The sequence below is a fragment of the Martes martes genome, assembly GCF_963455335.1.
Source record: "Martes martes genome assembly, chromosome: 9".
In the NCBI taxonomy this organism is placed as follows: domain Eukaryota; kingdom Metazoa; phylum Chordata; class Mammalia; order Carnivora; family Mustelidae; genus Martes; species Martes martes.
The window spans coordinates 23,133,222-23,160,206 of NC_137896.1; the positions used below are offsets into that span (position 1 = coordinate 23,133,222).

General features: G+C 45.0%; 2 protein-coding genes and 1 pseudogene across 4 annotated transcripts in view; 1 reads left to right on the plus strand and 2 right to left on the minus strand.

Annotated features, from left to right (window-relative positions):
• The window catches only part of GSS (glutathione synthetase), a 29,083-nt gene extending 3,503 nt beyond the window's left edge, over positions 1-25,580 (plus strand). Inside the window, exons 3-13 of the mRNA XM_080813372.1 lie at positions 6,093-6,238; positions 8,909-8,984; positions 9,274-9,413; positions 10,095-10,211; positions 16,105-16,185; positions 16,287-16,364; positions 18,975-19,041; positions 21,656-21,850; positions 22,332-22,413; positions 23,844-24,033; positions 25,025-25,580. Coding sequence (XP_080669498.1) covers positions 6,093-6,238; positions 8,909-8,984; positions 9,274-9,413; positions 10,095-10,211; positions 16,105-16,185; positions 16,287-16,364; positions 18,975-19,041; positions 21,656-21,850; positions 22,332-22,413; positions 23,844-24,033; positions 25,025-25,148 — 1,296 coding nt within the window. The 3' untranslated portion in view covers positions 25,149-25,580. The remainder of the gene's footprint in view (positions 1-6,092; positions 6,239-8,908; positions 8,985-9,273; positions 9,414-10,094; positions 10,212-16,104; positions 16,186-16,286; positions 16,365-18,974; positions 19,042-21,655; positions 21,851-22,331; positions 22,414-23,843; positions 24,034-25,024) is intronic.
• Positions 18,020-18,471, minus strand: LOC308348914 (ubiquitin-conjugating enzyme E2 N-like; annotated as a pseudogene). Its single transcript has one exon. The product of its transcript is annotated as a ubiquitin-conjugating enzyme E2 N-like (transcript).
• A 405-nt stretch (positions 25,581-25,985) lies between the features above and the next one.
• The window catches only part of ACSS2 (acyl-CoA synthetase short chain family member 2), a 46,982-nt gene continuing 45,982 nt past the window's right edge, over positions 25,986-26,985 (minus strand). For both annotated transcript variants that reach the window (XM_080812821.1, XM_080812820.1), the window contains one exon: positions 25,986-26,879. In XM_080812821.1, coding sequence (XP_080668947.1) covers positions 26,752-26,879 — 128 coding nt within the window. In that variant the 3' untranslated portion in view covers positions 25,986-26,751. The remainder of the gene's footprint in view (positions 26,880-26,985) is intronic.

Here is a 26,985-nt window from a genome sequence, read left to right on the forward strand (position 1 = left end):
AAAAGTAACCTGCCAGGGGAATCAAATTTAAGTCTGGGGTTTCGAGTGTGACTTAGGCAAGATACATAACCTCTCTCAGCTGTGGTTTCTTCAAATAACAAAAAAGGGATAATAATGGGACCTGTCCCCATCAAGTTGTTAATACAGTAAGATCATTCATGTGAAGCACTTTGCCCAGTGAACTATTATTTTGTAAGACCCCCTAATCACAGTGTGGGGGGTATAGCTCTACAACTGGTTTGTGTATATTCCTCTCTGTGCATTTATATACATATTTGTGTATGTAGAGAAATGACATGCCTTTCTTTTTTGTGTGTGTGCCTTTCTTTTTTAAGTTTCTTATTTTTTTTTTAGTAACCTCTGTACCCCATGCAGGGCTCAAACCCACAACTCCCAGATCGAGAGTCGGGTGCCCCAAAATACATGGTTTTCTAAAAAACAAATTGGATCATATAGATCATGCAGATTACTGTTTGGTGTGTTTTTTATTTTTTTGAAGATTTCTGTTTTTTATTTGTTAGAGAGAGGGAGAGCACAAGTAGGGGAAGTGGCAGGCAGAGGGAGAAGCAGGCTCCCCATTGAACAAGGAGCCTATTGTGGGACTCGATGCCAGGACCCTGGGATCATGACCTGAGCCAAAGGCAGACGCTCAACCAACTGAGCCACCCAGGTGACTCTAAGAATTTTATTTATTTATTAGAGAGAGAGAGAGAGAGCATGAGAGCGGTAAGGCTTAGAGGGAGAAGCAGACTCCCCACTGAACTGAGAGGAGCCTGATGTGGGACTCGATCCTGGAACTCCGGGATCATGACCTAAACCAAAGACAGTCTAACCAACGAAGCCACCCAGGCACCCTGGGATTTTGTTTTTCATTTAACGATCTGTTTTGGACTCTTTGCAACTCCCTCCAATAGGATTAGCTTCGTTCTAATACATGGTGTTCTAGGTGTGGATGGATCACAGTTCAACTTTTCTCTGTTGATGGCTGTTTAGGTGATTCCTAATGTTTTGTGATTATAAACAGCACTCCAGGAGCAGCGTACATGGCTACTGGGTATCTTGATGAAAGCTTCTCTAGGGTTGATACATAAAAGTAGAAATGCTGAGTCCAAACCACATCTTTTAAAGGTCTCATCCTTTAAAAAAAAAAAAAATCTTTATTTTGTGACTAGGTAAGACATTTTCATGGTTCAGAGGGCAGAGTTTACAGTTTAACCCTCCCTCCCACATTCCCTAACCACCTGTTCTATCTGAAGGCGGATTCTTATTTATTCTTTCATATAATTTACTCATAACTAAAAACGCATGTATTTCTTTTTCCCACTTTTTACACAGAGAAGTGTCCTAGACAAGCTTTTTGGTGCCTTGCTTTTTTCTTTTTACTTAGTAGTGTGCCCTGTGACAGTCCCTGTTAGGATTAAGAGAGAGGCCACCATCTTTCTTTACCAAGTCACATTCTTTTTTTCTTGTGTGTGCCCAGAACCTAGTTAAGGCTCTGGTGGAGAGTCCAGACTCTGTAAATGTTTGGGGAGGCCTCAGTGAATGAGAATGGCTATCACCTAAGGTAGGTTCATACTGTGGAAGGTCTGCCTCTGGCTTTAGGAATATAATTGCTTGGTTTGTGAACCTTACACTATGGGAACTGCTTGTCTAAACCCAGGATTGAGCATTTTCCCTTCCAAGATTTTTTTTTTTTCTATTCAGTAGGTATTGTGTAAAGGTCTGACACTTGGTCTTTTAGAAGTTAATGGAGCCTAGAAGAGGCACAGGCCTCGATGAGAGTCCCAATTCAGAGAAAAAAGACAGGAAATGTGTGAGTGTGTGTGTGTGTGTGTGTGTGTGTGTGTGTGAAAGAGAGGGAGAGATTTCATTCCAAATCTTTAGCAGGTCCCTGTTCTATGCCAGACCATTCTAGGCACTGAGGACACAGAGGCCCTCGCCTCTGAAATGCATGGTCTAGTTGGAGAATGGGCCAGAAAACAACATTAAGTAATGTCAGTTCTATGAGGAAACATAGATAGCCTGCTGCACAACATTAGCTATCATTTATTGAGTATTTACTATGTGCCAGGCACTATTCTAAACACTTAGGAATCGCTAACTCATTTAAGTCTCACCACAATAGAGATGAGGAAACCAAGGCCCACAGGAGTTACGTAACTGGCCCGAGGTCATGTGAATTGTGGGGTAATTGGCAAAGCCAGAATTGAAACCCAAAGAGTTTACCCCCTGAGTCCATGCTCTGACCTTCATTCTTTACTGCCTCTCTCAGGAAATTGTATGGGACACATAGAAAATGGAGCAATTCCTTAGTTGTATTTGAACAGATCTAGATCTTAAAAAATAAATGGAGGTGGGGTGCCTGGGTGGCTCAGTTGGTTGGGCATCTGCCTTCCACTCCAGTCATGATCCCAGGGTCCTGGGATCAAGGCCTGCATCAGGCTCCCTGCTCAGTGGAGAACCTGCTTCTCCCTTCTCTCCCTCTGCCCTTCACCCCCACTGATGCGCGTGTGCCCATGCTCTCTTTCTCTCTCTCAAATAAATAAATAAAATCTTTAAAAAATAATAAATGGGAAGAGAACAGCATAGCAGAGGCATGCTTGGCTGACTTAGTCAGTAGGGTGTGTGACTCTTGATCTCAGGGTTGTGAGTTCAAGCCTCATGTTGGGCATGGAGCTTACTTAAAATAAATAAAAACATTAAAAAAAAAAAAAAACACCCAGCATGGCAGAGGCCCCAAATTAGGAAAAAGCAAAAAATGTTCAAGAGTGGGACAGAAGACAGACCAAAGTCAGATAACGCAGAGGCTTTTGATACTGGGTGGAAGAGGAACGTGAACTTTATCCTATAGATCGGGGTGACACACTTGCCCTGTGCAGACTGAATAATAGGCTCCTGCAGATTTAGGGAGTTAATTTAAAAAAAATTTTTTTTTAAAGATTTTATTTATTTCTTTGACAGAGATCACAAGTAGGCAGAGAGACAGGCAGAGAGAGAGAGAGAAAGAGGAGGAAGCAGGCTCCCCGCCGAGCAGTGAGCCTGATGTGGGGCTCGATCCCAGGACCCTGGGAACATGACCTGAGCCAAAGGCAGAGGCTTTAACCCACTGAGCCACCCAGGCGCCCCAATTAAAAAAATTTTTTAAAAAAGCACATGAACAGGGTACAAAATTTAAAAGGTATTCAGTGTAGAATAAATCTCCCTCTAGCCACTGTTTCCCTCCCCAGAGGCAAGCATTATTAACAGTTTTTTCACCAGAGTGTCTTTAAAAAGTCAGAGCTACTGATTTGGTTTTTTTTTTTTTAAATTATGAAATTTAAAAACAAACAAAACACTAGATATCCAGCTTATCTGGAAAAGTCAGATCCCCCGACAACTCTGCCCATTTTGTTGCATGGCACCAACTGGTGAGTGTGGAGTTCTAGGTGAGATGGGAGCTCTTCTTCCCATCACTCTTTTTGTTTCTCTGACTCTGAAGCGGAGTATTTCTTGTCATGCATGTGCTATAACTGTCCTTACTACAGCAGAGGACTATTACTTGGTGTCTGTGTCTCTATAAAAAATGAAAATACTGTGTTAGCCTTTGGCCTATGCACAGCGGGAAATAGCTCTATACTATTGATCCCAAATTCAAGCGGGCATGATGAGTCATGGGGACAGAGGAAGAGGAGAGTCTGGTTTTTTAGAAAGAGTGTGGGCATGAGCTAGGAGAGACAGAGAGAAAAGGAGAATCTTTTTTTTTTTTTTTAAGATGTTACTTATTTATTTGTCAGAGAGAGAGAGAGCACACAAGCAGGCGGAATGGGAGAGAGAAGAGGGCTCTCTGCTGAGCAAGGAGCCGGATGTGGGACTCGATCCCAAGATCCTGGGATCATGACCTGAGCCGAAGGGAGTGGCTTAATCGACTGAGCCACCCAGGCGGCCCAAGAAGGAGAATCTTAAGCCGGCTCCATGCCCAGTACAGAGCCTGACTCGGGGCTTGATCTCACAACCCTGAGATTATGACCTGAGCCCAAACCTGGAGTTGCACACTTAACCCTACTGAACCACCCCGGCACCCCAGAGGGAACTCTTTATTAGAAAAAAATATTTTTGAGAGTTTTTCAGGCCAAATGAGGCCTGTTGGAAGAGGCAGAGTTCTGAGTTTTAAAGCCAAGGAAACTGGGCGCCTGGGTGGCTCAGTCAGTTGGGCGTCTGCCTTTGACTTAGGTCATGATCTCTGGGTCCTGAGATCGAGCCCCATGTCGGGCTTCCTGCTCAGTGGGGAGTCTGCTTCTCCTCCCTCTGCTCCTCCAGCCCACTCTTGCTCTCTCTCTCAAATAAAAAAAAAAAAAAATCTTCTTAAATAACAAACAAAACCTAGGGAACACCCTGTATTCATCACACATGCACTTAGGGTATGAGATCATCCCTTCTGTAGTCTGCAGTAATTCCCAGTCTAACACATAAGAGCTTCAAGCTGGAAAAAACCTTCCTGTCACAAATATCCTTCCTCAGTTTTGTCCTCTGAGATTCTGAGAAGGGCAATTTGGGAATTATCTACCAAAATTTTAAGTGGATTTATCCTCATTACCTGCTATTTCCACTTTTTAAATTTACAATTTATGGACTTTCTCACACACAAAAGAACTAGAATATATATTCTAGGATATTGGTTGAAGCATTGATTATAAAGGGGTGGGGGAAGGAAACCACCTAAATGTTCATAATAGAAAGCTAGATTCAATAAATTGTTTTCTATCCAAAGAACGGAATACTGTACAGCCATTAAAAAGAATGAGAGTTCTTTATTTGAACATATATGGAAATGACCCTGAAATATTTACAAAGCAAAGGACAGAACGATATATATATAGATATGTATTTTATATATCAATATATATTTATATATAATATATAAATATTATAATAGATAACAGATAATAATATATAATATGACATATATATATACACATGTATGTGTGTGTATATATATGTATATATATATCTCATGTGCCTCTGTGTGTATAGAAAAAGGCAAAATACGAATGTATACATATAGTCTAAAGGATATGGGAGACACTAATATACCACTTGCCTCTGGGGAGAACTGAGTCACTGGGGCCATAGCGGGAGTAAGATATACTTTTCACTGTGTATCCTTCTGTCTCTTTTGACTTTTGTCTCATGTGCTTGTATTATCTGTTCAAAATAATATTTTTAAATAAACATATCATGCCAAGTTCTAATGCCATAAACTTGTACTACCATAATGGCAAACGGATATTAACTCCAGTTAAACTCGGAAATGCTTCATAAAATAAGTCATAAAGTCCTCTTATCATCTCTTACCCAAATTCCAGTTCATTTGTTGTTGTGAATCTCAGAAGGCACTAGCCCTTCTAGAAATAGTGTTCCAGATGGCATTTGGGTTTCTTGGTTCTGCCCAAGTCCAAGCTTAACTCCCGGCTTGGCAACGTGAGTCACCATCTCCAACCCTGGGGGGAAACCACTCCTAACTTCTACTCTGGAGGCCGGAGTTCACTTCTGCTGCACCCCTACCAGCAGGACTGTCTTTCTCCCCCAGCCAGAAGGCGAGGGGACTGGGGCATGAGCTCCTGGCATGAAGGGGGTCCTGGGTTTAGATAGTCAGCTGGCCGGGAGCTGTGATTATATGTGTGTGTTGTTTATCAACCACCGTAGTTCAAATCTCAGTGCCACGTAACACATGGCACATTATATCATTTTGGGTATGTTACTTAATCTTTCTGAGACTCAATTCCCATGTCTGTTTATTAAGAATAGAAAATGCTAATGTCTGCCTCACAGAGATAAATGATACATCCATGTAAAGTGCCTTGCACCCAGTAAGTGCTCAGTGATTTCTTATTTATTTTTTGTCTTTGTAAAGAGATGAAATATTACAGAGTCTAAAACTTCCCTTTATACCCCTTCATCATCCTGTTCGCTCCCTCCCTTCCCGGAGGGAACTGCTATTTTGCAGTTTGTGTGTCCTTAATAAATGTTGGCTGCACCTTCCAGGGGGTTATGTTTGCAGGAAGACAACCCATTCACGGGTGTTCTACCCCTGCCCACTCTTTCTCCCCGATCAGGTGGTAAGCTATGCCCCATTCACGCTCTTCCCCTCACTGGTCCCCAGTGCCCTGCTGGAGCAGGCCTATGCCGTGCAGATGGACTTCAACGCGCTGGTGGATGCCGTCAGCCAGAATGCTGCCTTTCTGGAACAGACGCTCTCCAGGTACTGGGTTCTGGGGCCTTAGGGGCTGGGAACTGCTGGAACCAGGGGACTAGAAGACTGGGGAGCCATGAGGTGTTGGTCTGGCAGCTGACTTGGCTGGGTGGGGGACAGGTACCCCCCAGAAGAACAAAAAATAGTAGACTAGAAGTTGGGAGGTCTGGCTTCTAATCCTGGCTCTAATCCTCACTTTATATGGCCTCAAGAAAGTCCCCTTCTTTTCTCTGGGCCTCAGTTTCTTCATCTGTGAAGTGGGGAGATGGGCCCACATCTAAGATCCCTTCCAACACTGACATTCTGTGCTTCTCTGATCCAGAGTTCTATTTGGAATTAGGGAAGGTCAGTGTAGTTTTAGAGAAAACAAAGGACAGAGAAGATTATTAGGTGTGAAGTCAGATTTCCTACTTCTTTTCCTAAGCATTGACTCTTTCTTGTTACCTCAGGCCCGTTATCTCTGGAAGAGATGGGGTATAGACTGGGCCACACCCAGGGCACTGAGGCTGTAGAACCCCTGAATGGCTCATCCCACCTGCCCCTCTCTGTCTCTTCTCCCTTGATCCTTTTTTTCTCTTCAGACCCTGAGGCAAGGGAAATTACTCTAGAATTAAATTCTTTATTTTAGAATTAAATAGATATATACCTGTGTGTATTTGTGTACATGTATGTGTGTATATGTAGAGAGAGAGACTAGACATACATACTTGCATGTCTGATTAATTTTCCAAAAGAAAACAATTTATTTCATTACAGACAAAATTTTTTTTTAAGATTTTATTTTTAACTAATCTCTATATCCAGTGTGGGGCTCAAACTCACAGCCCTAACACCAAGAGTTGTATGCTCCACCGACTGAGCCAGCCAGGTGCCCCAGACACAAAATCTTTTAAAAATGTGCACATTGTGGCGGCATCTTAATGGCTCAGTCATTTGAGCGTCCAACTCTTGATTTTTGTTCGGGTCATGATCTCGGGGTTGTGAGATCAAGCCCCAGGTTGGGCTCCACCCTGAGCATGGAGTCTGCTTAAGATTCTTTCTCTCCTCCCTCTGAAGCTCACCGCCTGCTCGTGCTCTCTCTCTCTCCTTAAAAGAAAAAAAAAAAGTGCCCATTGGTGTGAGGTTGAATATGAGAAGGGATCTTAATGGTAAGAGGTTTGAAAACCATTGACCTGGAGCTAAAAACCCAATGAGTTAAGAAAAACAAACAAACCATGAGTTACGAATGTACAAACCCTACCACCACCTTCCCCACAGATCTTTTTCGGGGTGAGCCTGGCTTTTGTACCTGTGATTCTGGATTGTGGGGTTTACGAACAGCCTGATTTATGACCTGTGCCCTAAAGATGCAATGATAATGGAGACCTTCTCTGCAACCCTGCATCACCTATTTCCCTGTCTCTGAAACACACACAAATCCTAGCTTGTAAGGGTATAGAGCCCCAGGATTACACATGCTAAAATTGCAGCATAGGGTCTGGGCTTGAAGGGGAACATCTCTTCAGAAAAAGGAAAATGTATCTTAACTTTACTGGAGGCTGAAGCCCAGCTGGGGGCTGTCCTCACCAAGGGTTGGAAAGAACCCTTGGGAGAGAACTGGCTGGGGAACAGAGGAACTCCAGGGCAGGCCGGAGCTACATGGGCTCAGTGGGGTCCCTGTGACAAGGGGAGCCCATGAGTCAGGCTTGAGCAGGCATGCAGAGACTGCCCTGAGTCTTGACAGACAAGTGTGGTGTTGGTTACTGGTGGGTGTCTCTTCCTGAGGTTCCAGAAGACACCGTTCTAGATAGGCTCCTACATTGTGTCCCATGTCCCAGCAGCGCACTGAGCCATGATGATTAGCTGGCACAGACAGACGCAGGCGGAGCTAGCTCTACCCTCGTGTTTATAGTCAAATAGGAGGAATGACACCGGTCATCACAGAAATCAAATGGAAAATTACAACCTAATCTGTGCTATAAAGGAGAGGTCCACAGTGCTCTGAGAGCATACAGCAGGGGGATCTGATCCAGACAGGGAAGGCTTCCTGGGGTAGCCAGGGAAGGGTAGGGTAGCCTTCCCTACCCTGAGGAAGTCACATTATATGGGGACCCGCTGCAGGAAAAAAAAATAGGTTATTTAGCATGTATCAGAAGAACCTTTGGAGCACAGGGCATAACAGCTGTCTTTTAATCTCTGAGAGTTGCTGTGTAAGAGGTGGAGAAGGCTTGTCCTTGGAGGTCCCAGAATGCAGGAGAAGCTATGAGGAGACTTAATGTTAGGTCAACCAGAAGGCTAACCAACTATCTGCCCTATTCAAAGATGGAATGGTTTTGTCACCTTCCATTTTTAGTTTCTTTTGGGGCCAGACACTAGGCTCAGTTCTGTACCTGTCACAGCTCATTTACCCTTCACCACAACTCTGTCATTCTTTTCCTCTTAATCTTTCACTTTCATCATTCACAGATGGGCAAACTGAGACCCAGAAATTTGCCTAGTAGTGAATGGTAGAGCTGGAATTTGAACCCAGCTCATCTGGCTCTCCAGCTGAGTTCTAAACCACTGTTCTCTACCGGGTTGATGTGGGTGTACAAGTTTGGGTCAGTAGATCCAGAAGTTCACGAGGCAATAGACAAGAGTGGAACTACTTGACCTTTATGGTCCCATATGGCCTAGAAAATGCTCTATTTCCTTCTCCAGCACCATCAAGAGGGACAGTTTCACCGCTCATCTCTTCGACATCCACAAGCAAGTCTTGAAAGAGGGCATTGCCCAGGTAACCAGTCCCCATCCCACCCCAATGCAGGATGTGTCCCTCCCTTTTTTGACCAGAAGAATTTGGCCCAGGCCCTGAGCTCAGGGGAGTCTGCCTCTCATTGGTCCCCACTGGGTTTGTACATTAGTGACCAATCTTGGGATGACCATAAGAATGATTCCACTGGGTTTTGGAACATTAGCCAGCAACTCTGATCTCTATGTAGAATTCACGTTACCTGTCTGTTCCAGGGCTAGGCCCTCAGTCAGGCCCTGGGCAAATGTACTCAGCCTTCAGTTTTCCCCCACAGACTGTGTTCCTGGGCCTGAATCGTTCAGACTACATGTTCCAGCACAATGCAGATGGCTCCGCAGCCCTGAAACAGATTGAAATCAACACCATCTCTGCCAGCTTTGGGGGTCTGGCCTCCCGCACCCCAGCTGTGCACCGGTGGGTCCCTTGGGCAATACTGGGCACACTGGTGGGGTGAAAGCCTGGTAGGCCTACAATTACAGGCGGGGGCAGGCATCTCCAATTCTGACTGTGCCTTCTTGGGACCTGGGCCATGTGTTTCCCCTCACAGCAGTTTCCACTTGTAATTACGTCTTAGTATGTCAAGGAGAGAAGGGACCTCATGATACATCTAGTCCTGCCCTCTCATTGTACAAGGTAGTATTCCAGGCTGAGGAAATAGTATCTGAGGTGAGAAGGAGCTTTGAAGGCCTGAAAAGAGTTCAGGATCTGTGGCAGAGAGGGATCAGTGACTTCCCATTGGAAGGCGGGACCCTAGCAGCAGCCACTTCTGGCCAACAGTGATGCTCCATGGTGCTGTGATTCCAGATGGTCTGCAGCCTGATTCCAGATAGCAAGCACATGGGGCTCAGGGAAAGGAGTCCCAGCCCAATGAGAGGCTGGTATAGAATAGGAACACAGGGTCTCAGGGCTGTGGGCATGTGCACAGGGCCAGAGTGTGAGTGTCCCACTATATTCCAGCCTGAGCACGGTGATAAGATGCATTCTTAGTGTTCATCTAATTCTCAAAAGTGGTGTTCTTATCAGTGTCTGTGAGTCACAGGCAGAGCGGTCTTCCTGACCCATCCAATTACTAAACAAACATCTCTCTTCCAACAGACATGTTCTCAATGTCCTGAGTAAGACCAAAGAAGCTGCCAAGATCCTCTCCAATAATCCCAGCAAGGGACTGGCCCTGGGGATCGCCAAAGCCTGGGAGCTCTACGGCTCAGCCAAGTAAGGGGGAGAAAAAGTGGCCGCAGAATCCTGCTTTAGATTCAGTATTCACGGCTGCCGCAACTGCTTCTTTGCCCAACATCATTAGGAAAGAAGGGATTTTTTTCGGGAAATAGAAGCCTACACCTTTAAGTGCCAAGATTGTTTTAATGGGGTTTGGGGGCTTTCTTCTGAAATAAGAGATGCAGACTATAATCGAATCTTCTCTTGTTGGCTACAGGCCCTCATTATCTGTCAGTGACTGCAGTATCCGTCAATTATTGCACCTTGATGTAACAGAAGGCAGAGAAGCTACCTAGACTTAGAGAGGTGCGGGAGGCCGTTTCCTGCACTAGTGGTCACAACTGTTAGGTTTTATGCTCCTGATCCTTTTCTTCACAGATTTTCTATTTCTCTGCTCTCAGCTCTTACTTCATACTGCTGTCAGTATGCTTCCTGTCCCCAGACCTCCTTTCTGATTTGCTGAGGTTTGGGAAAGCGGGTGGTCTGGGTTGTTATGTAGTGTCTAATGAGCGTGAGAGCCTCTTTGATGAGTAAATGCATAAGGTTCGATTTAGGGATGCTGTTGTGTCTGCTTTAGCTGCTTAGAGGCATTTTTTGCTTCCTTCCTATTTCTCAGCCATGTTCCAGGTGTATGAGGATGCCAGGTAAGTGAATTCTGGATAAATGAGGGGCCACTGTGCCAACAGTTGTTGCAGTGTTTACATAGCTTTAATAGTTAACCCTTAATGAGCACTTCCTAGTGCCACACTTTGTGCTAAGTACTTTACACGGATGATCTCATTAGATCCCCCTGTCGAACACTTGGAGATAGATATCACCCATCTCCCATTTTACAGATGAGGAAACTGGGGTTCAGAGAAGTGAAGTGAATTGTTCAAGGTCAAATGGCGGATTGGTGGTAGAGCCCAGAGTCTACCACCTCTAGAATCTTCATTCTTAATCACTTTATTGCCTCTGAGAGAGCCTCTCCGGGCTTGCTAAGCCTCACTAAGACTCAAGACACGTTGGACTCTGAGTATTTAGAAGGCATCAGATAAATACTTTGTCAAGTAGAGCTCTTAGCTAAGTTGTATTTTAAGAGACGGAAGCCAGGAAGGGGTTGGCCGGGGAACTGCTGATGGACAAATGCTGCAGAGGGTTTCTCCAACTAGGCTGTGAATGACATGCAAAGACTCATGTGCCCAGAGCTGGGCTCTGGTGCATAGGAGCTGTGGGTGCCTGAGCCAGGACTGGCTTCTCTCATTTTGAAAATCAGATAGGCACTCCTGCTCACCCAGCATGTGACCTTCACTAAGTCCATTCTTTCCTCTGAGCAGCAGTTTCCTCATTTGTAAAATGGGGATGATAATAACAATACCTAAAAGGGTGGAAGTGACCATTAAATGAAAGCATGGCTTTGAAAAATGCTGTTAAAAACTTGGTGAGAAATGGAAAAGTCTCTTCAATAAATGGTGTGGGGAAAATTGGACAGCAACATGCAGAAGAATGAAACCGGACCACTTTCTTACACCATTCACAAAAATAAATTCAAAATGGATGAAGGACCTGACTGTGAGACAGGAAACCATCAAAATCCTCGAGGAGGACACAGACAGCAACCTCTTTAACCTCAGCTGTAACAACTTCTTAGTAGTCACGTTGCCTGAGACAAGGGAAACAAAAGCAAAAATGAACTATTGGGACTTCATCAAGATAAAAAAAACTTCTGCACAGGAGAGGAAACAATCAACAAAACTAAAAGGCGCAACCTTTGGAATGGGAGAAGATACTTGCAAATAACATATCTGATGAAGGGTTAGTTTCCAAAATATATAAAGAACTTATATGACTCAACACCCAGAAAACAAATAATCCAGTTAAAATGGGCAGAAGATGTGAATAGACATTTTTGCAAAGAAGATATTCAGATGGCCAACAGACACATGAAAAGATGTTCAGCATCAGTCATCATCACAGAAATACAAATCAAACTATAATGAGATATCACTTCATACCTGTCAGAATGGCTAAAATTAACACAGGAAACAACAGATATTGGCAAGGATGTAGAGAAAGGGGAACCCTCTTGCACTATTTGTGGGAATGCAAACTGGTGCAGCCACTCTGGAAAATAGTATGGAGGTTCCTCCAAAAGTAAAAAATAGAACTACCGTATGACCCAGCAATTGCACTACTAGGTATTTACCCACTTGACAGAAAAATACTGATTCAAAGAGATAAATGCACCCCAATGTTTATAGCAGCATTATCAGTAATAGCCAAATTCTGGAAAGTGTCCAAATGTTCGACAACTCATGAATGAATAAAGAATGAAATCTTGCCATTTGCAACAACATGGATGAAGCTAGCATGTGTTATGCTAAGAGAAATAAGTCAAAGACAAATACCATATGATTTTACTCACATATGTCATTTAAGAAAAAAAAACAGATAAGCATAGTCGGGGAAGAAAAGAGAGGCGAACCAGAAAACAGACTCTTATTGTTTTGTTTTGTTTTTTTATTTATGTTTTTTTGTTTTTTTATGTTTTTATGTTTATTTATTTATTTGTTTGTTTTTTTATTTATTTGAGGGGCAGGGAGAACAAGAGCAGGGGGAGGGAGAAGCAGGCTCCCTGCTGAGCAGGGAGACCCATGCAGGACTCGATCCCACGACACTGGGATCATGACCTGAGCCAAAAGTAGATGCTTAACTAACTGAGCCACCCAGGTGCCCCCAGAAAACAGGCTGAGAACAAACTGAGGGTTACTGGAGGGGAGGTGGGCAGGGGGTGGGTTAAATGAGTGATGGGTATTAAGGAGGGCACTTGTGGTGAGCACTGGGTATTGAATCACTATATTCTACCCCTGAAACTAATGTTACACCAAATGTTAACTAGCTGGAATTTTTTTTTAAAGATTTTATTTATTTATTTGACTGAGAGAGAGATCACAAGTAGGCAGAGAGGCAGGCAGAGAGAGAGGGGGAAAGCAGGCTCCCTGCTGAGCAGAGAGCCCAATGTGGGGCTCGATCCCAGAACCCTGAGATCATGACCTGAGCCAAAGGCAAAGGCTTAACCCACTGAGCCACCCATGTGCCCCAACTAGCTGGAATTTAAGATTTATTTTTATTTTTTTATTTTTATTATTTTTAATTTTTATTATTTATTTTTATTATTTTTATTTTTTTTATTTCAGAGAGAGAGATCACAAGTAGGCAGAGAGGCAGGTGGAGAGAGAGGGGGAAGCAGGCTCCCTGCTGAGCAGAGAGCCCAATGTGGGGCTAGATCCCAGGACTCTGGGATCATGACCTGAGCCGAAGGCAGAGGCTTAACTCACTGAGCCTCCCATGTGCCCCAACTAGCTGGAATTTAAATAAAGTCTTGAAAGACACAAAAACAAAAACAAACCTTGGTGAGGATCATTTTGTGGTACTTCCAGTAGTAGTTGTAGTAGTAGCAGTAGTAGTAGCGGCAGCAGCTACCTTCTAAGAGTACTAGTTTCATTTTACAGAAGAGCAAACTGAGGGCTCAAGAGAAGTGGAATAGCTTGCCCAAAGTCACACAGCTAGTAAGTGTAGAATTCATGTCTGTCTGCCTCTAAAGCCTGCTTTCTACTGCATTGTTCTGCCTCCAAAAGGAATGGTCCCATAGTATGGATTGAAAAACTAAGGCTCAAGCATTTATAGAGCAGGTGAATTTTCATCAGTTATCCCATAATTTTGGAGAATTTTTTTTAAAGAAGCCTGGGTATGATGTATGATTCCTATTCAGATAATAATTATTCAAACTCTTTCAAAATTTATGAGTGCCTGTGGTTAGAATGAGTAAGGATAAGAAAAGACTCTTGGTATAAAATGCTGGGAGCTATGATCAGGAGTCCTCGCTGCCAGCCAGCACACTACTGCCACTTTATCTTCCTTAGCTGACAACTTTCCTAGCCCTGCTCCCAAAAGACTGTTCAGAACTGAAGGCAGGAGGAGGTAGAATATGTTTTCTGAGTCTGGCTATGATTGTTTTCCAGAGGGCAGGCTGACTTAATCAGGGAATGCAGTTCCACTTTAACCTACAGCCTACAGCCTCCCTCCTCCGCCTCTTCTTGGAGGTGGGCCAGCCTGGGCTAGGTGCCACCTTCCCACCCATGAGCCGAGCAAATCAGGCTACAATATGAAAAGCAAGGCCATTGGCCCTTGGGACTCTCTCAGGAGAGGATGGCTTATGAGAGTACCATTTCTAGCTTGTCTCTCAGATACCCAACTCAAAGCCAAGACTCAGCTCAATGTCATGTCTGACCTTAAGAGATTGCAGACAAGCCAGGAGAGGAGGCATACTAGGACCTGTATTTCAGCTACGTGGAAAGGAGTCACACAGAATGTAGTCCAGGAAGATCAGTGGGGTAGAGAAAAGCAGAAACAAACAGACTACAGGCCCAAGTACAGGAGGAAGGAATCCATTGCTTAGATTGTTAGGCCAAAATCTAGCCATCCAAGTTTTCCAGCAAATATCCATAGGCACACAGCAAAATGGAGTTTGGTACTCCATTACTGCTGAGTATTGTCCCTCAAGATCATCTGGTCAGAGACTGGACCTGTCTTTGATAACTAAAAATAGCCTGATTGATGGCCAGATAGTTCTCTGGCATTAGCTTCTCCCTGAGGCCTTGGCTCCTGCTTCTTTAAGAAATATGAGGATAAACTCAGGGTTGCTGGAGTAGAGAGGGGTGGAAGGGAGGGGTAGCTGGGTGATGGACATTGGGGAGGGTATGTGCTATGGTGAGTGCTGTGTATTGTGTAAGACTGATGAATCACAGACCTAGCTCCCTGAAACAAATAATACATTATATGTTAATGTAAAAAAAAAAAAGTATGTGGATAGCAGAAAGGAAGAGGTCAGGGAAGCCTCAGTGATCCCATTAATACTGTGGAACAAAATGTGTCCCTATGTACATCACAGAAATGCTGGAAGGCACCAAGAGATGATGCTTTTATAGTTGGCTCTCTAGGGTTCTGTAGGATTCCACTGAGCTAGTCTAATATATCATACAAGAACCATACGCTCTTTTATTATATGCTGTATAATCTAGTAATAGGGTCATTAGCCTCCAACCTCCAGCATTATTCTTCTATAAAATATTCTTCAGTAATTTCACCTATTTATTCTTTCAGAAACTTTTTTTAAAAAAGATTTTATTTATTTATTTGACAGACCACAAGTAGGCAGAGAGGCAGGCAGAGAGAGAGAGAGGAGGAAGAAGGCTTCCTGCTGAGCAGAGAGCCCGACTTGGGGCTCAATCCCAGGCCCCTGGGATCATGACCTGAGCCGAAGGCAGAGGCTTTAACCCACTGGGCCATCCAGGTGCCCCTCAGAAACATTTTTTTTTTTTAAGATTTTATTTATTTATTCGACAGACAGAGATCACAAGTAGGCAGAGAGGCAGGCGGAGAGAGAGGAGAAAGCAGGCTCTCCACGGAGCAGAGAGCCCGACGCGGGGCCAGATCCCAGGACCCCGGGATCACGACCCGAGCCGAAGGCAGAGGCTTCAACCCACTGAGCCACCCAGGCGCCCCCAGAAACATTTTTAAATCATTATTTTTAAGTTCTTAGAAAAAGTCCTCTTGGGTCTTGGGGATGATTTTAAACCTAAATTTTAATTTGCACAGAAAATTAACATCATTGCAATATTTCATCTACCTAACGGAGAAGGAGCAGAGACGTCTCCCATTTCTTCAGGTTTCCTAGTTTCAGGAAATAATGTGTTACAGCCTCAGGTATCACCTGAGACCCTCCTGATTTGAGAGAGTATCTGCTCTTTCAGGGAAGCTGTGTTCTCATTCTCACTCCTGAAAGAGGGTTGCATGGAGGGAGGACAAGCTTTGTAGCCACTTCTGCCAACTGTGTTCACTCTTTCCCCAGGGCTCTCGTGCTACTGATTGCTCAAGAGAAGGAAAGGAACATATTTGACCAGCGTGCTATAGAGAATGAGCTACTAGCCAGGTAGGGAAAGGAGGGGAGACCTCTAGACATGGCCCCAGGATTATGAAGATCCATTCGGAACAGAGCAGCCATTCCTCCTGACCTTTGTCCATCTTTTCCAGGAATATCCATGTAATCCGTCGAAGGTTTGAGGATGTCTCTGAAAAGGGGTCTCTGGACCAAGACCGAAGTCTGTTTATGTAAGTGTTCAGGGAGCATTCCCCAAGGATCTGATAGAGGGCTGCTTTGGGAAACTCATCCTGTCAACCATTTCCTCCAGTAATCCTTTCTTCTGGGAGATGTGATGGCTTAACTTTCCTCCTCTGAATTTCAGGGGTAAAATACCCCATCACCTCAGGGAAGATTGGAGAAGGCTGGTCATGTTCTGCTTCTAAAGGGTCATTTGAGAGGTACTGACTTTCTTGATAAGGGCCTTCTTAAAATAACCTTGGTTCGAGTGCCTGGGTGGGTCAGTTGGTTAAGCATCTGCCTTCAACTCAGGTCATGAACCCAGGGCCCTAGGATTGAGCCTCTCATCAGGCTCCCTGCTCAAGGGGGAGCCCAACTTCTCCCTCCCCCCACCTTGCTTGTGCTCTCTCTTGCTACCTCTCTCTGTCTCTCTCTCAAATAAATAAAATATTTTAAAAAATTAAATAACCTTGGTTTTCATATGCCCCTGGGTTCCTGAAAGTTTTCTTGCCCCTCTTCATAGCTGGTCAATTCAGGCCAGGACAGTGGGACTGGGTAGTCAGGGAGGAAGAGGAATAGCTCTTTCATTCTGAGATTGATCTCAGAGCTGCTCTCTGAGCCCAGGCAAGACCTCAAGGGACCTGGATTTGTGCTCCAAGCCAGGCCCTGTGCGTCTCTCCAGGGGGATTCCACTAAGTGACTTTAGTACCACTTAATTGGGTAGCGTTGCTTGCAACATACATATTTAGACCTGGAACTTTTATGTTTGTTTGTTTTTTAATTTGTGATTAAAATTAAGAACCTCCATGAATTTCACAATACCACTTACTATTTTCAAAATATGATTTTATAACAAAGTCATTAATTTACTTTCCAGATATATCAGACAATATTAAAGAAATCAAAGGGAAAGATATTAAAAAAGACAGTCTGGGAAAAAAAGGAGACAGTTTGTGTCTTTTTTTTTTTTTAGAATAAAACAAAATTTATTTTACTATAGCACAAGATTTACAGACGTTTCCAGACAAGCCATACAAAATGGTCAGAAGCTTTTTCTTGAAGGAAGGTTTCTACACTTGACAGCAAAGTCACAATGTTATTAGTGAGGGCTGTATGTTTAATATTCCCGTATTGGTTCAGACAGTCAAACTTGTCCAATTACAGTGTCTAAATAAAGTTAAACTTGGCTAGCAAGCATATTCTAAAGAACTAGTTAGCTGCTTCTAACCAGTGCAATTAGATCACCGTAAAAAGGGGGAAAGGAGCCCATGAAATTAAAATAAAGCTACTTCTCCCCCTCAAAAAAAGAAAAGAAAAAGAAAAACACTCACACCCTGACAACTACCTTCATTCACAGTGCTTTATACTTAAACCATGATGGTTTAAAGTAAAATAATAAAAAGCAGAGAGGGACCACTGCTTTTAAACATTTCACAACAATCCAGATGGTACATCTAGTCTCTGCTCATGTTTTACAACAGTGAATCAAGATAGGTCATAGATTTGTCTTTTAATCATAGGTGATGTGCATTTAATCACCAAAGGACTGAAGATGTCTGGGTTTTTATTCTGTAGTATTTCTAAGACTGTGTCCATTAAATGAAAGCAAAAAAGGAAGAAGCCTTGGCAGAACGGAAGGGATGCACACTTGATGGTCAGATTGACTTTAAATATTATTCATGGCGTATAGCCTAGTCCGTGCTCTAGCTCTATGACTTGGGCTTCATTGGTCTTCTGCTGTTCTGCTACACATTTGCTAATGGATTATCTAGATTGGGAGCACTTAACAAAGCCTGGATTGATAATGGAACTGTGCAGATCTGCAGTGCTGGGGTACACTTATCTTTCAAAATATCTAAACATATTTTTCCCACTTATCTACATTAGGATGATAAACTTTGGTCATGAAACGTACTTTAGGGGCTGCCTTCAGGTGTTCTTCTACAAAGAATAGTTCAAGTTTAGAAGTCCCTCCCTCAGAGGGGAAATCCTGGGGGCCAGCAATGACCACATGAAAATCATGGGCATTGTTCTCATCTGGTTCTGCTTTAATGCCAGGAACTGGTTCTGCCAGCAAACGCTGGGTTTCTTTGGTAATCCTCGGGGAAGCCCGGCCATCTTGTCAGATCCCGAGTTTGGCCTCAGGTCTCCACTCAAGGCAGTTTGTGTCTTGACTAGACTCATAATTTTGCATCTCCATACCCTCACATGCACCGTTTCAAAGAATCTCAACCTAGTTTCAGCTATTTTAAGTAGTGTAAGTGTGTTTTGTTAGGCATGGCAATATGATTCTGAGACTCAGTAATTTTGGGCCCTTTTTAAAAATTTATTTATCTGGTTTGATTCTAGTTGCCTTCTTATTTCCCTCTGGCCTTCCTAGAACGACTCTAGATCTGGAATATTCTAAAGCATTCCTTACTGCATATCTTCATGTTTTTACTGGAAGAAGTGGTGGTATGGGTAGCTATTTTCATTGCTTCCAATGAACCCCGGTCTAGGCAAACTATGCAGACTGACTTTGAAAGAAACCAAACTCATTTTGATCCACCTTAAAATATACTGAACCGCTGAACATATCAGTTATAATTTAACACAGCAGCTTTCTCCATCCTGTGTTTTAGGGACGGCCAGGAAGTGGCTGTGGTTTACTTCCGGGATGGCTACATGCCGAGTCAGTACAGTCCACAGGTTGGTATTTTGTTAGACCATTCTCTGCCTCCTAGGACCCACCACGTTCCTCAGAGACCGAGCTCAGGCATCACAACAACCTGGGTTTTTCCCTGAGCCCTGGCCTCAGTGATCCTCAGGGAAATTACTGGTGGAACCTCCTATTCTCCCATAAGTTTTTTGATACCTCTCATTCTCTATAAACACACTGTCTTCTAGAATCTGAATCCTCAGGAATCCATGTTGCTTCAGCCTTTCATACTGTTTCTAGGGCTATGCTGGCAAATGTCATGTTTCTCAGGGGGAGAGCCCCAATTTGTAGCATTTAGTGATTTCTGTGGTGTACTCCCATTGTGGTCAATTTCAAGCTAACCAACTTAACATTTCTGGGCAGAGTTAGAAGGAGATGGGTACAATCAGATCTGGCTAGCTAATGCAAACCAGTTCCACTGTACCACTGAACATTTCCTTCCTGCCAGCTCTTACTTCTCTTTTATTTGTGTCAGAAACTTTCTGTTCATTCATGTTAATGACAATAATGATATCACCTTATCTTGCTATCATACCATGTGGCTTCAAAATTACGTTCCACATCTATTATTTCCTTTAATCCTTACAACCACTGTGTGAAGTGTATAATTATCCCCATCATACAGAGGGAGAAGCTAGGGTTTGGAGAGATGCAGAGGCTTATCTAATATCCCATAGATTCCCAGGCTTTCTGATTCTCAGTCCAGAGGCATTTCCAGTATATCATTATTCTCCTCCTGCCCCAAATCCACAGCATGGAGAAGCTAAGAAGCTCTGCTTTCTCTTAGGAGAAGTAAGTTAGAAAATACCATGAGCAGCACGATAGGGATCATGAGACTTTGGCTCTGCCTCTGTATGACCATAGGCAGGTTCCAGACCCTTTCTGGGCTCAATTTCTGTAAGTTGAGGAACTCCTTCCAGATGTCTAATTCTTTGAATATAGGATTCTTCCTAAGGCCTGGTTGTATAGGAAGCAGCTCCATAGAGGTGGAAGCTCTGTAGAAGGTCCTTTCATCTAGAAAGTGGTTAGGAGTGGGGGGAACTTGCCAACTAGAGAAGACAAAAACTGTCCATTGGGAAAATGGATCCAGGCTCCAAGAGAGGGCGTAGGGGAAAGGGCCAAAGAAAACTTTAAAGAGAGAAGAGGTTGAGCTAACAGGGAAAGGAACTTGAGCATAAGAACGAGGACATTTTAAGGGAATTGAGAAACTCAGACCAAGTATAGAATATGAAGATTAAATCTGCAAGGCTTAGTGACTTGCTAGGTGACCTCAGGAAAGCCCCTGCTCATCTATGAATTTTGCTTCCTTGTTTCTAACATAATGGAGTACTTCTTTGGGTTTATCTCTGATGTTCTGGGCACCTGTAACTCTGCCTGGAACATCAAAGGTGGCAGAGATTATTAGTGAAGATCAGGCGAGGGGGTGGAGGTGGGCTGAGTGTATCAAAGGGAGAATAGTGTGGGTGGGGGTCGGTGTTGTTCTTCAGGCCGTAGCCTTTATCCTGCTATGGGCAGTTTGATGTGGTCTGGAGTCAAGGACAGACTATCCCCCCACTGTCAGAATGGGGACTAAAGCTGGGAGGCATGGTCCTCTGCTGTTAACCTGCCTCTTAAGCCCCAAACTCCTAGAAGCCTCAGAGCTTCTTACCTGCCTCTCACGCCCCAAATTCCACAGCACATACAGCCTATGATTATGCACCTGCAGGCCTTGACTCTTATTATTCTGCTAATCTGAGTACGCCTCCCTATTGAGTCTGACCTGTCCGCCTGACTACTCAGATTTCACTTCGTTAAACAATAACAAATAATTGTTGAGCATTTACAAAGCTCCAAGCACTATGTTTTAGACACTGGGGATATAATAGGAAATAAGACAGACAACAAGGGCCAGAGCTCACATTTTGGTTGGGGAGATAGTCATCAGAAAGTAAGCAAAAATAGAAAAAAAAAGTTTTTTTCTAGTTGAGGGAAACTCTTTGAATAAAACAGTAGGGTGAAAAGATAGAGAATTATGGGGAAGCCCACATTAAATAGGGTAGTTTCAGTCGAGACTTAAGGATAAGAAGGATCCAGCCATCCACTAGAAAAGCCAAAAGGAAAAGAATTTCATGCAGAAGGGGAAGCAACAAATGCAGAGGTGGAAATGGTATTTGTGTGTTTGGCCTGTGTGACTGGACTATGAGAATGGGATGTAGGGATGTCAAGAAACTGACATGGTTGAAAGGGGGCAGGAGGCAGATCTCGAAGGTTCTTATAGTCTGTGGTGAGGAATTTGGATTTTATTTGGAGTACATTAGGAAGCTAAACTCATACACAAGTGTTCCCCCTCTTTCAAACCTCTTCATCCATTTTTCTACACCCTTATCCCTTTTGTTACTTCCCTTTTAATAGTCACGCACCATTGTGCTAAACTGTGAGCTCCCAGAAGGCAAGAATCCTACATATTGGAAGAATCCACATCTGTCTCCCAAAGATGTTGTGGTGACCCTGGGAGATAATAAATGTGAAAAAACAAAGCATGATATCTGGCACCTGACAGATGCTCGACAAAGGTCAGCCAAAGTAAAATAAAGTAGAATTCCTTTTGTTTTCTTCCCTCTGCAGAACTGGGAAGCACGCTTGCTGCTGGAGAGGTCACGTGCTGTCAAATGCCCAGATATTGCCACCCAGCTGGCTGGGACGAAGAAGGTGCAGCAGGAGCTGAGCAGAATGGGCGTACTGGAGATGCTTCTCCCTGGCCAGCCTGAGACTGTGGCTCGCCTCCGCGCCACCTTTGCTGGCCTCTACTCACTGGACATGGTGTGTGGGTAGCCTCTTTCTCCTACCACAGGCTTCCCAGGTGGCAGGAACCCAGAACCCAATGTGTTGGGGAGGCTGGAGCTGGTAGTGGGCTAGACTTGGGTCAGTGATGCTGTGTGAGAACCCCTAGAGCCCTGGGGAGGGGGGCTGGAATCCATTGTGAGCTCCACCAGCAGAGGGGAAATGGGGTAGGAGGTAGAAAGGGGAAGGAGCTGAGCTGGACAGCAAGATTTGGGGAGTGTCTGTATGGGCTTTCCAGGCCTCCTGCTGCGGAGCCATGAACTATCGCCAGAGGAAGCTTCTTCTCATTGTACTTGCTGCTTTAGGGGTCTTGTTGGGGGTCACATCCAGACAGTAGCATCTAGTCGGAAGGGGCTATCACTCTTCCCCTTCCTGCTCTTCCTCTGATGCTGCTCTGCATAACCAGCAGGACTGCCTCTGGCCTAGAACTGCTGGTGATTGCTCTGTTGCCTCCTGCCAGGGTGAAGAAGGGGACCAGGCCATTGCTGAGGCCCTCGCTGCCCCTAGCCAGTTCGTGCTAAAGCCCCAGAGAGAGGGCGGGGGTAAGTGCTTTCACCTTTGTAGCGCTGCTCAGTGGAAGGGGGCTAGCAGGCTGTTACCAATGCCAGTTGGTACTTGCTATGGACAGAGTCCCAGACTCTGGGGGACACAGGAGGAACTGACACAGGCCCTCATCTTGGACAGTGTCCCAGGAGACCCTGTGATCAAGTGCTGTTGAGCACAGGGGAACCTGACTAACCATAATTGGAAGGTTTGGACAAGTTTGGTCTGAGATGCCTGTGGGAAGTGGGATAGGGCAAATCAGGAGGTTGGATGTCTTCCTGCCTGGTTTGAACTCCTTGAGGGCAGGGATCATGGCTGCCTCACACACCCAGAGAAGATGAGGTTTGATCTTGGTCTTGAAGGATGAGGAGGAGTTGACCAGGTGGGGAAGGAGGGAGAGCATTCCGTACAGAAGGAGCAGCCTCAAGGAGAGGCACTGGTCCATGGAAGTGTATGTTTGGGGATTGATGAGTAACTGGTAAGGCTGGGGTATAGCATGAGAGATGGGAGGAGGCAGAGACTTGGGCTAGAAAAGATGTTCTGAGACATCATTATAAAGGATATTGAAAATATGTAGGAAACTGGATTTTATCCTGAGGGTGCTGGGGGTCCATTAGAGAGTTTTAAGGAGGGAAGGGACACATGATTGATATGGGATCCATGTTTCAGCCATAGTGGGGCTTGCCCTGGATGAGGGGAGACCTTGGTAACAGAGACCATAGAGGAGGCTGGTATAATTGTCCAGAAGAGCAATGCAGAGGCCTGGGCTAGGGCTATGACCTTGTGGAGTACAGACTGAAGAGACATGTCTGAGCTAGTGACGCGTAATGGAGAGGGAGGAGTTAAATGTGACTCGGGAATGCCTTTCACCTGATTGGCAGTAGGAAGATTCAGGAGGGGGCAGGTTCAGGCAGAAGTAATGAGTTCTATTTGGACACGTTGAGTTTGTTTTGGGAACCCATGGGATATCCATGCGATGTCCAGAACAGTGAACTTAAGTTAAAGATCTGGGAGTTAACAAGTCATAGAATAATAAATGGAGCCTTAGAAGAGATAGTTAAAAAAAAAAAAAAAAATATATATATATATATATATATATATATATATACACACACACATAGAGGAGAAAACAAGGGTGGCAGATGGATTCCTTGGGAATCCCAACATTTAAGAGGAGCAGGAGTCAGTCAGTTAAGGAAAGCCATAAGCAGGTAGGAGGAGAACTAGGGCAGGATGGTGTGGTGGAAGGTGTGTTTGCTTGTGTAAGGACTTGCCTGTTAAAGTGACATTCCCTTCTTGGGAACCAGGCCTGCTCTGCTTCACTGAGCTGGTGTCAGGAACTAAGGCTGCTGCCTTGACCACAGAAGTGGGGACAAAGAGTGGAGAAGGTAGGCAGAGGATCCAGGGTGACTGGTCAGTGCCATTGCAGGTAACAACCTATATGGAGAGGAGATGGTACAGGTCCTGGAGCGGCTGAAGGACAGCGAGGAGAGGGCCTCCTACATCCTCATGGAAAAGATCGAACCTGAGCCTTTTGGAAATTGCCTGCTGCGGCCTGGCAGCCCTGTCCGAGTGGTCCAATGCATCTCAGAGCTGGGCATCTTTGGGGTCTATGTCAGGTAAGCCAATCAAGAGGGTCTCCTCCTTGTCAGAGGGTCAGCCAAGCGAGCCTAGAGGAAGCAAAGGACAGGGAACAGGAATCCTGGGCTTCAGTCCCAGCTCTGCCAGTCCCTAGCCATGTTACTCATTTCCTTAACTAATAAATGAAGCTAAGCACCCAAGACCAGCCCATATCACAGGGCTATCAAATGGAGCCCAGATGAGAAGTGCTTTGTAACTATAAAGGAAATTATAAGTAGTATCAAGATGGATGAGAAAGTAGCCTTGGACTAGAAGGAGACCCCAGGGAAGAAGAGAATTTGGGTCCAGTTTCCAGGCCACCAGGGATTCTGGGGAAAGGTAGGTGGGGCCAGCTAGAGGATAACTAGTGCCTTTGAAAGGCTGAGTGGCCCCTGGGTTTGGATTTGAGCCTAAAGAATCAGGAAGAGAAGACTGCTTGGGAATTTGTAAGGAATAGTTCCTGGTCCCTTAAACCACTTCCTGCAAAATTTGTCCTTCAAGATGAAGCAAGGTAAGAATGGCAGATCCTACCATGCTCTTGACCATAGCTTTCTCTCTATGTAATCTTTCCCTCTAACCACTTATAGCAGCTCTGCCCGCCACTTCCCCCCAAACCTACCACCACAGCCATCTTAAGAGAGAGGTAGAGAAGGAAACTTACAGCTACAGAACATGAAATGTGAGCCCGGGATCATGCTAAGAGCTTTTCCTGCTTTATTTAATCCTTGTGACCATCTTGCAAAGTGAGAGGTTTTAACTCTATTTTAAATTGAGGAAATTGATATTTAGAAGGGCTGAGTGACTTGCTCAAAGGCACAGAGCTAGTAATTTCACAGCAAGGACGCAAATCCAAATCTGATTCTAAAATCCTAGCACTTCCTTGGGTGTAGTCAGTCACTCATACACTGCTCACGTGGGACCAGGGAAGGTTTTGGGTGTGTGGGCTGTCTTGGTAATGGAGTTGTGTGTCTCCTGCCCCCATTTCTATAGACAGGGAAAGACACTTGTCATGAACAAGCACGTGGGACATCTGCTTCGAACCAAAGCCATCGAGCATGCAGATGGTGGTGTGGCAGCAGGAGTGGCAGTCCTGGACAACCCATACCCTGTGTGAGGGCACAGCCAGGCCTGCCCAGACTTGACTTCACTCAAGAGACCTTCTATCCCTTGTACTTGTCATTCCTCTCCTAGCCCCTCTGAGGGGCTTCCCTCCCTGCACCTTGGGAGGGCTGGTCTCTTCAGTTCACAGAAGGGTGAATGCTGAGTACCTTCCCCCAGCTTTCCCATCTGAGGACCAGAAAAGCTGTGTTTCCCTTAGGTGAGATCTAGAGGCTCCTAAATCCTGTGAGTGTGGGCATAGCTGAAAGGAAGCTGATTTGAGGTAGGGGTCCATAACCCTGCCACCCTCCTCTCAACCCCTCGCCAGCCTTTCCAGCAGGTTCCAGTGTTTGATCTAGAATAGGACTGAGAGGTAGGAGGAGGGCAGTGAAGGGGCATAGCCTTTCCCTACTTCTGCCTTAAATAAAACTACATTGCTGATTCTGTGATTCCTTGGTTTATACATTTGGTGGGGTCAGCACACTTAGAGTGGATTAGAGCAGGAGAAATGATCTGGCTATCATCAGAGTCTCCCTAGCCCCAGACCGTAGGATAGAACCCTGAAGTTCCAATCCTTAGTCACTCACTAATGCTCCGACAGGATCATAGAAAATAATGCAGCTGTGATGGGACATCATAGGCATGAACTGGCTTCATTTGCTTTCCTGCTTAGTACAGGAGCTTGCCAAAGGGCCTATGAGTGAAGTCCCCTGCCTTCACTTTGGTTTGCCCAAACCAAAAGTTCTGGAAGGAGGATATTGGGAGTATGCCTGAGGAAAACCACTCCCCTTCCCATCCACCACACAATTCAGAGCAGCTAGTAAGTATAGAGTCTGTAAGATACCTAAGAAAACAAGTTACCACCTTTTTAAGGTCATAGACTTTATTCCTGCAATCAGAGCCTGGGCATGGCTGGGGCGAGAAAAGAAGAGTTTCGTCTGAGAGTATCTCTTATGGGCAGGACTGTTTATGGAAGGGTGGGAACAGAGGACAAGGAAGCCAAGTTCTTCTGGCCCTAGGAACAAAACACATTTATTCCAGCAAAGAAGCAGGTAATCTGAAAACCGTCTGGAAACAGCCTGTCTGCACATCCCCTGAAGCAAATGGGTAGACAAACACTGCCATCTGGCACAAAAGAGAATTCAGATCTAGAACAGAAGCAGCAAAGTATTTAAAAAAATAATAATCAATTGTTTTGGGACACAGGTGTTTCGAAGGGCAAATGCATACCCAAGATAAGTACTGGTGCTTCCTGAGAGAGCTGATGTAGGATTACAGAGCTGCCTCCCTGCTTCAGTCTAGACCCTCACTTGCCCTCTGCATACTTAACTTGGGTAAGGGACATGACCTTCAGGTCCCTGTTCTGGGCTCCAGGGGCTCTTGTAGTCTAGGGGCACAGCAATCTGAGGCTAAGCTGGGCCACGTCTCATCTATCTAGGAGCCACAGGAAGTTGCCTCCACCCAAGGGCAAAGCTGGTCCTCGGTCCCAGACAGCTGGTCAAGGGAGATGGTGTGGGTCAGCACTGGCCCTCAGCACTCCTGGGTGGGGGCAAGGGGAAGGTGGGCAACACTTTGGAAAGCCAAGCAGGGAGAAGCCTGGGTAAAGGGCAAGGTCTCGTTTACTGGATGGTCAGGCAGCGGTGGTTGAAGAGCTGGCAGATGACAGTTGGGTCAGCCACAGTAGAGGTGTCCCCCAGGTCGTGGTCATTCTGAGCAATCTTCCGAAGCACCCGCCTCATGATTTTCCCTGGGGGACCACAGACTTCTGGTTACCTGGTAATAGCACTGAACCACTCCAGCCCTGCCAAAAAGGCATCCATCCACACACACTCCACCACCACTAGGCCTTGGCC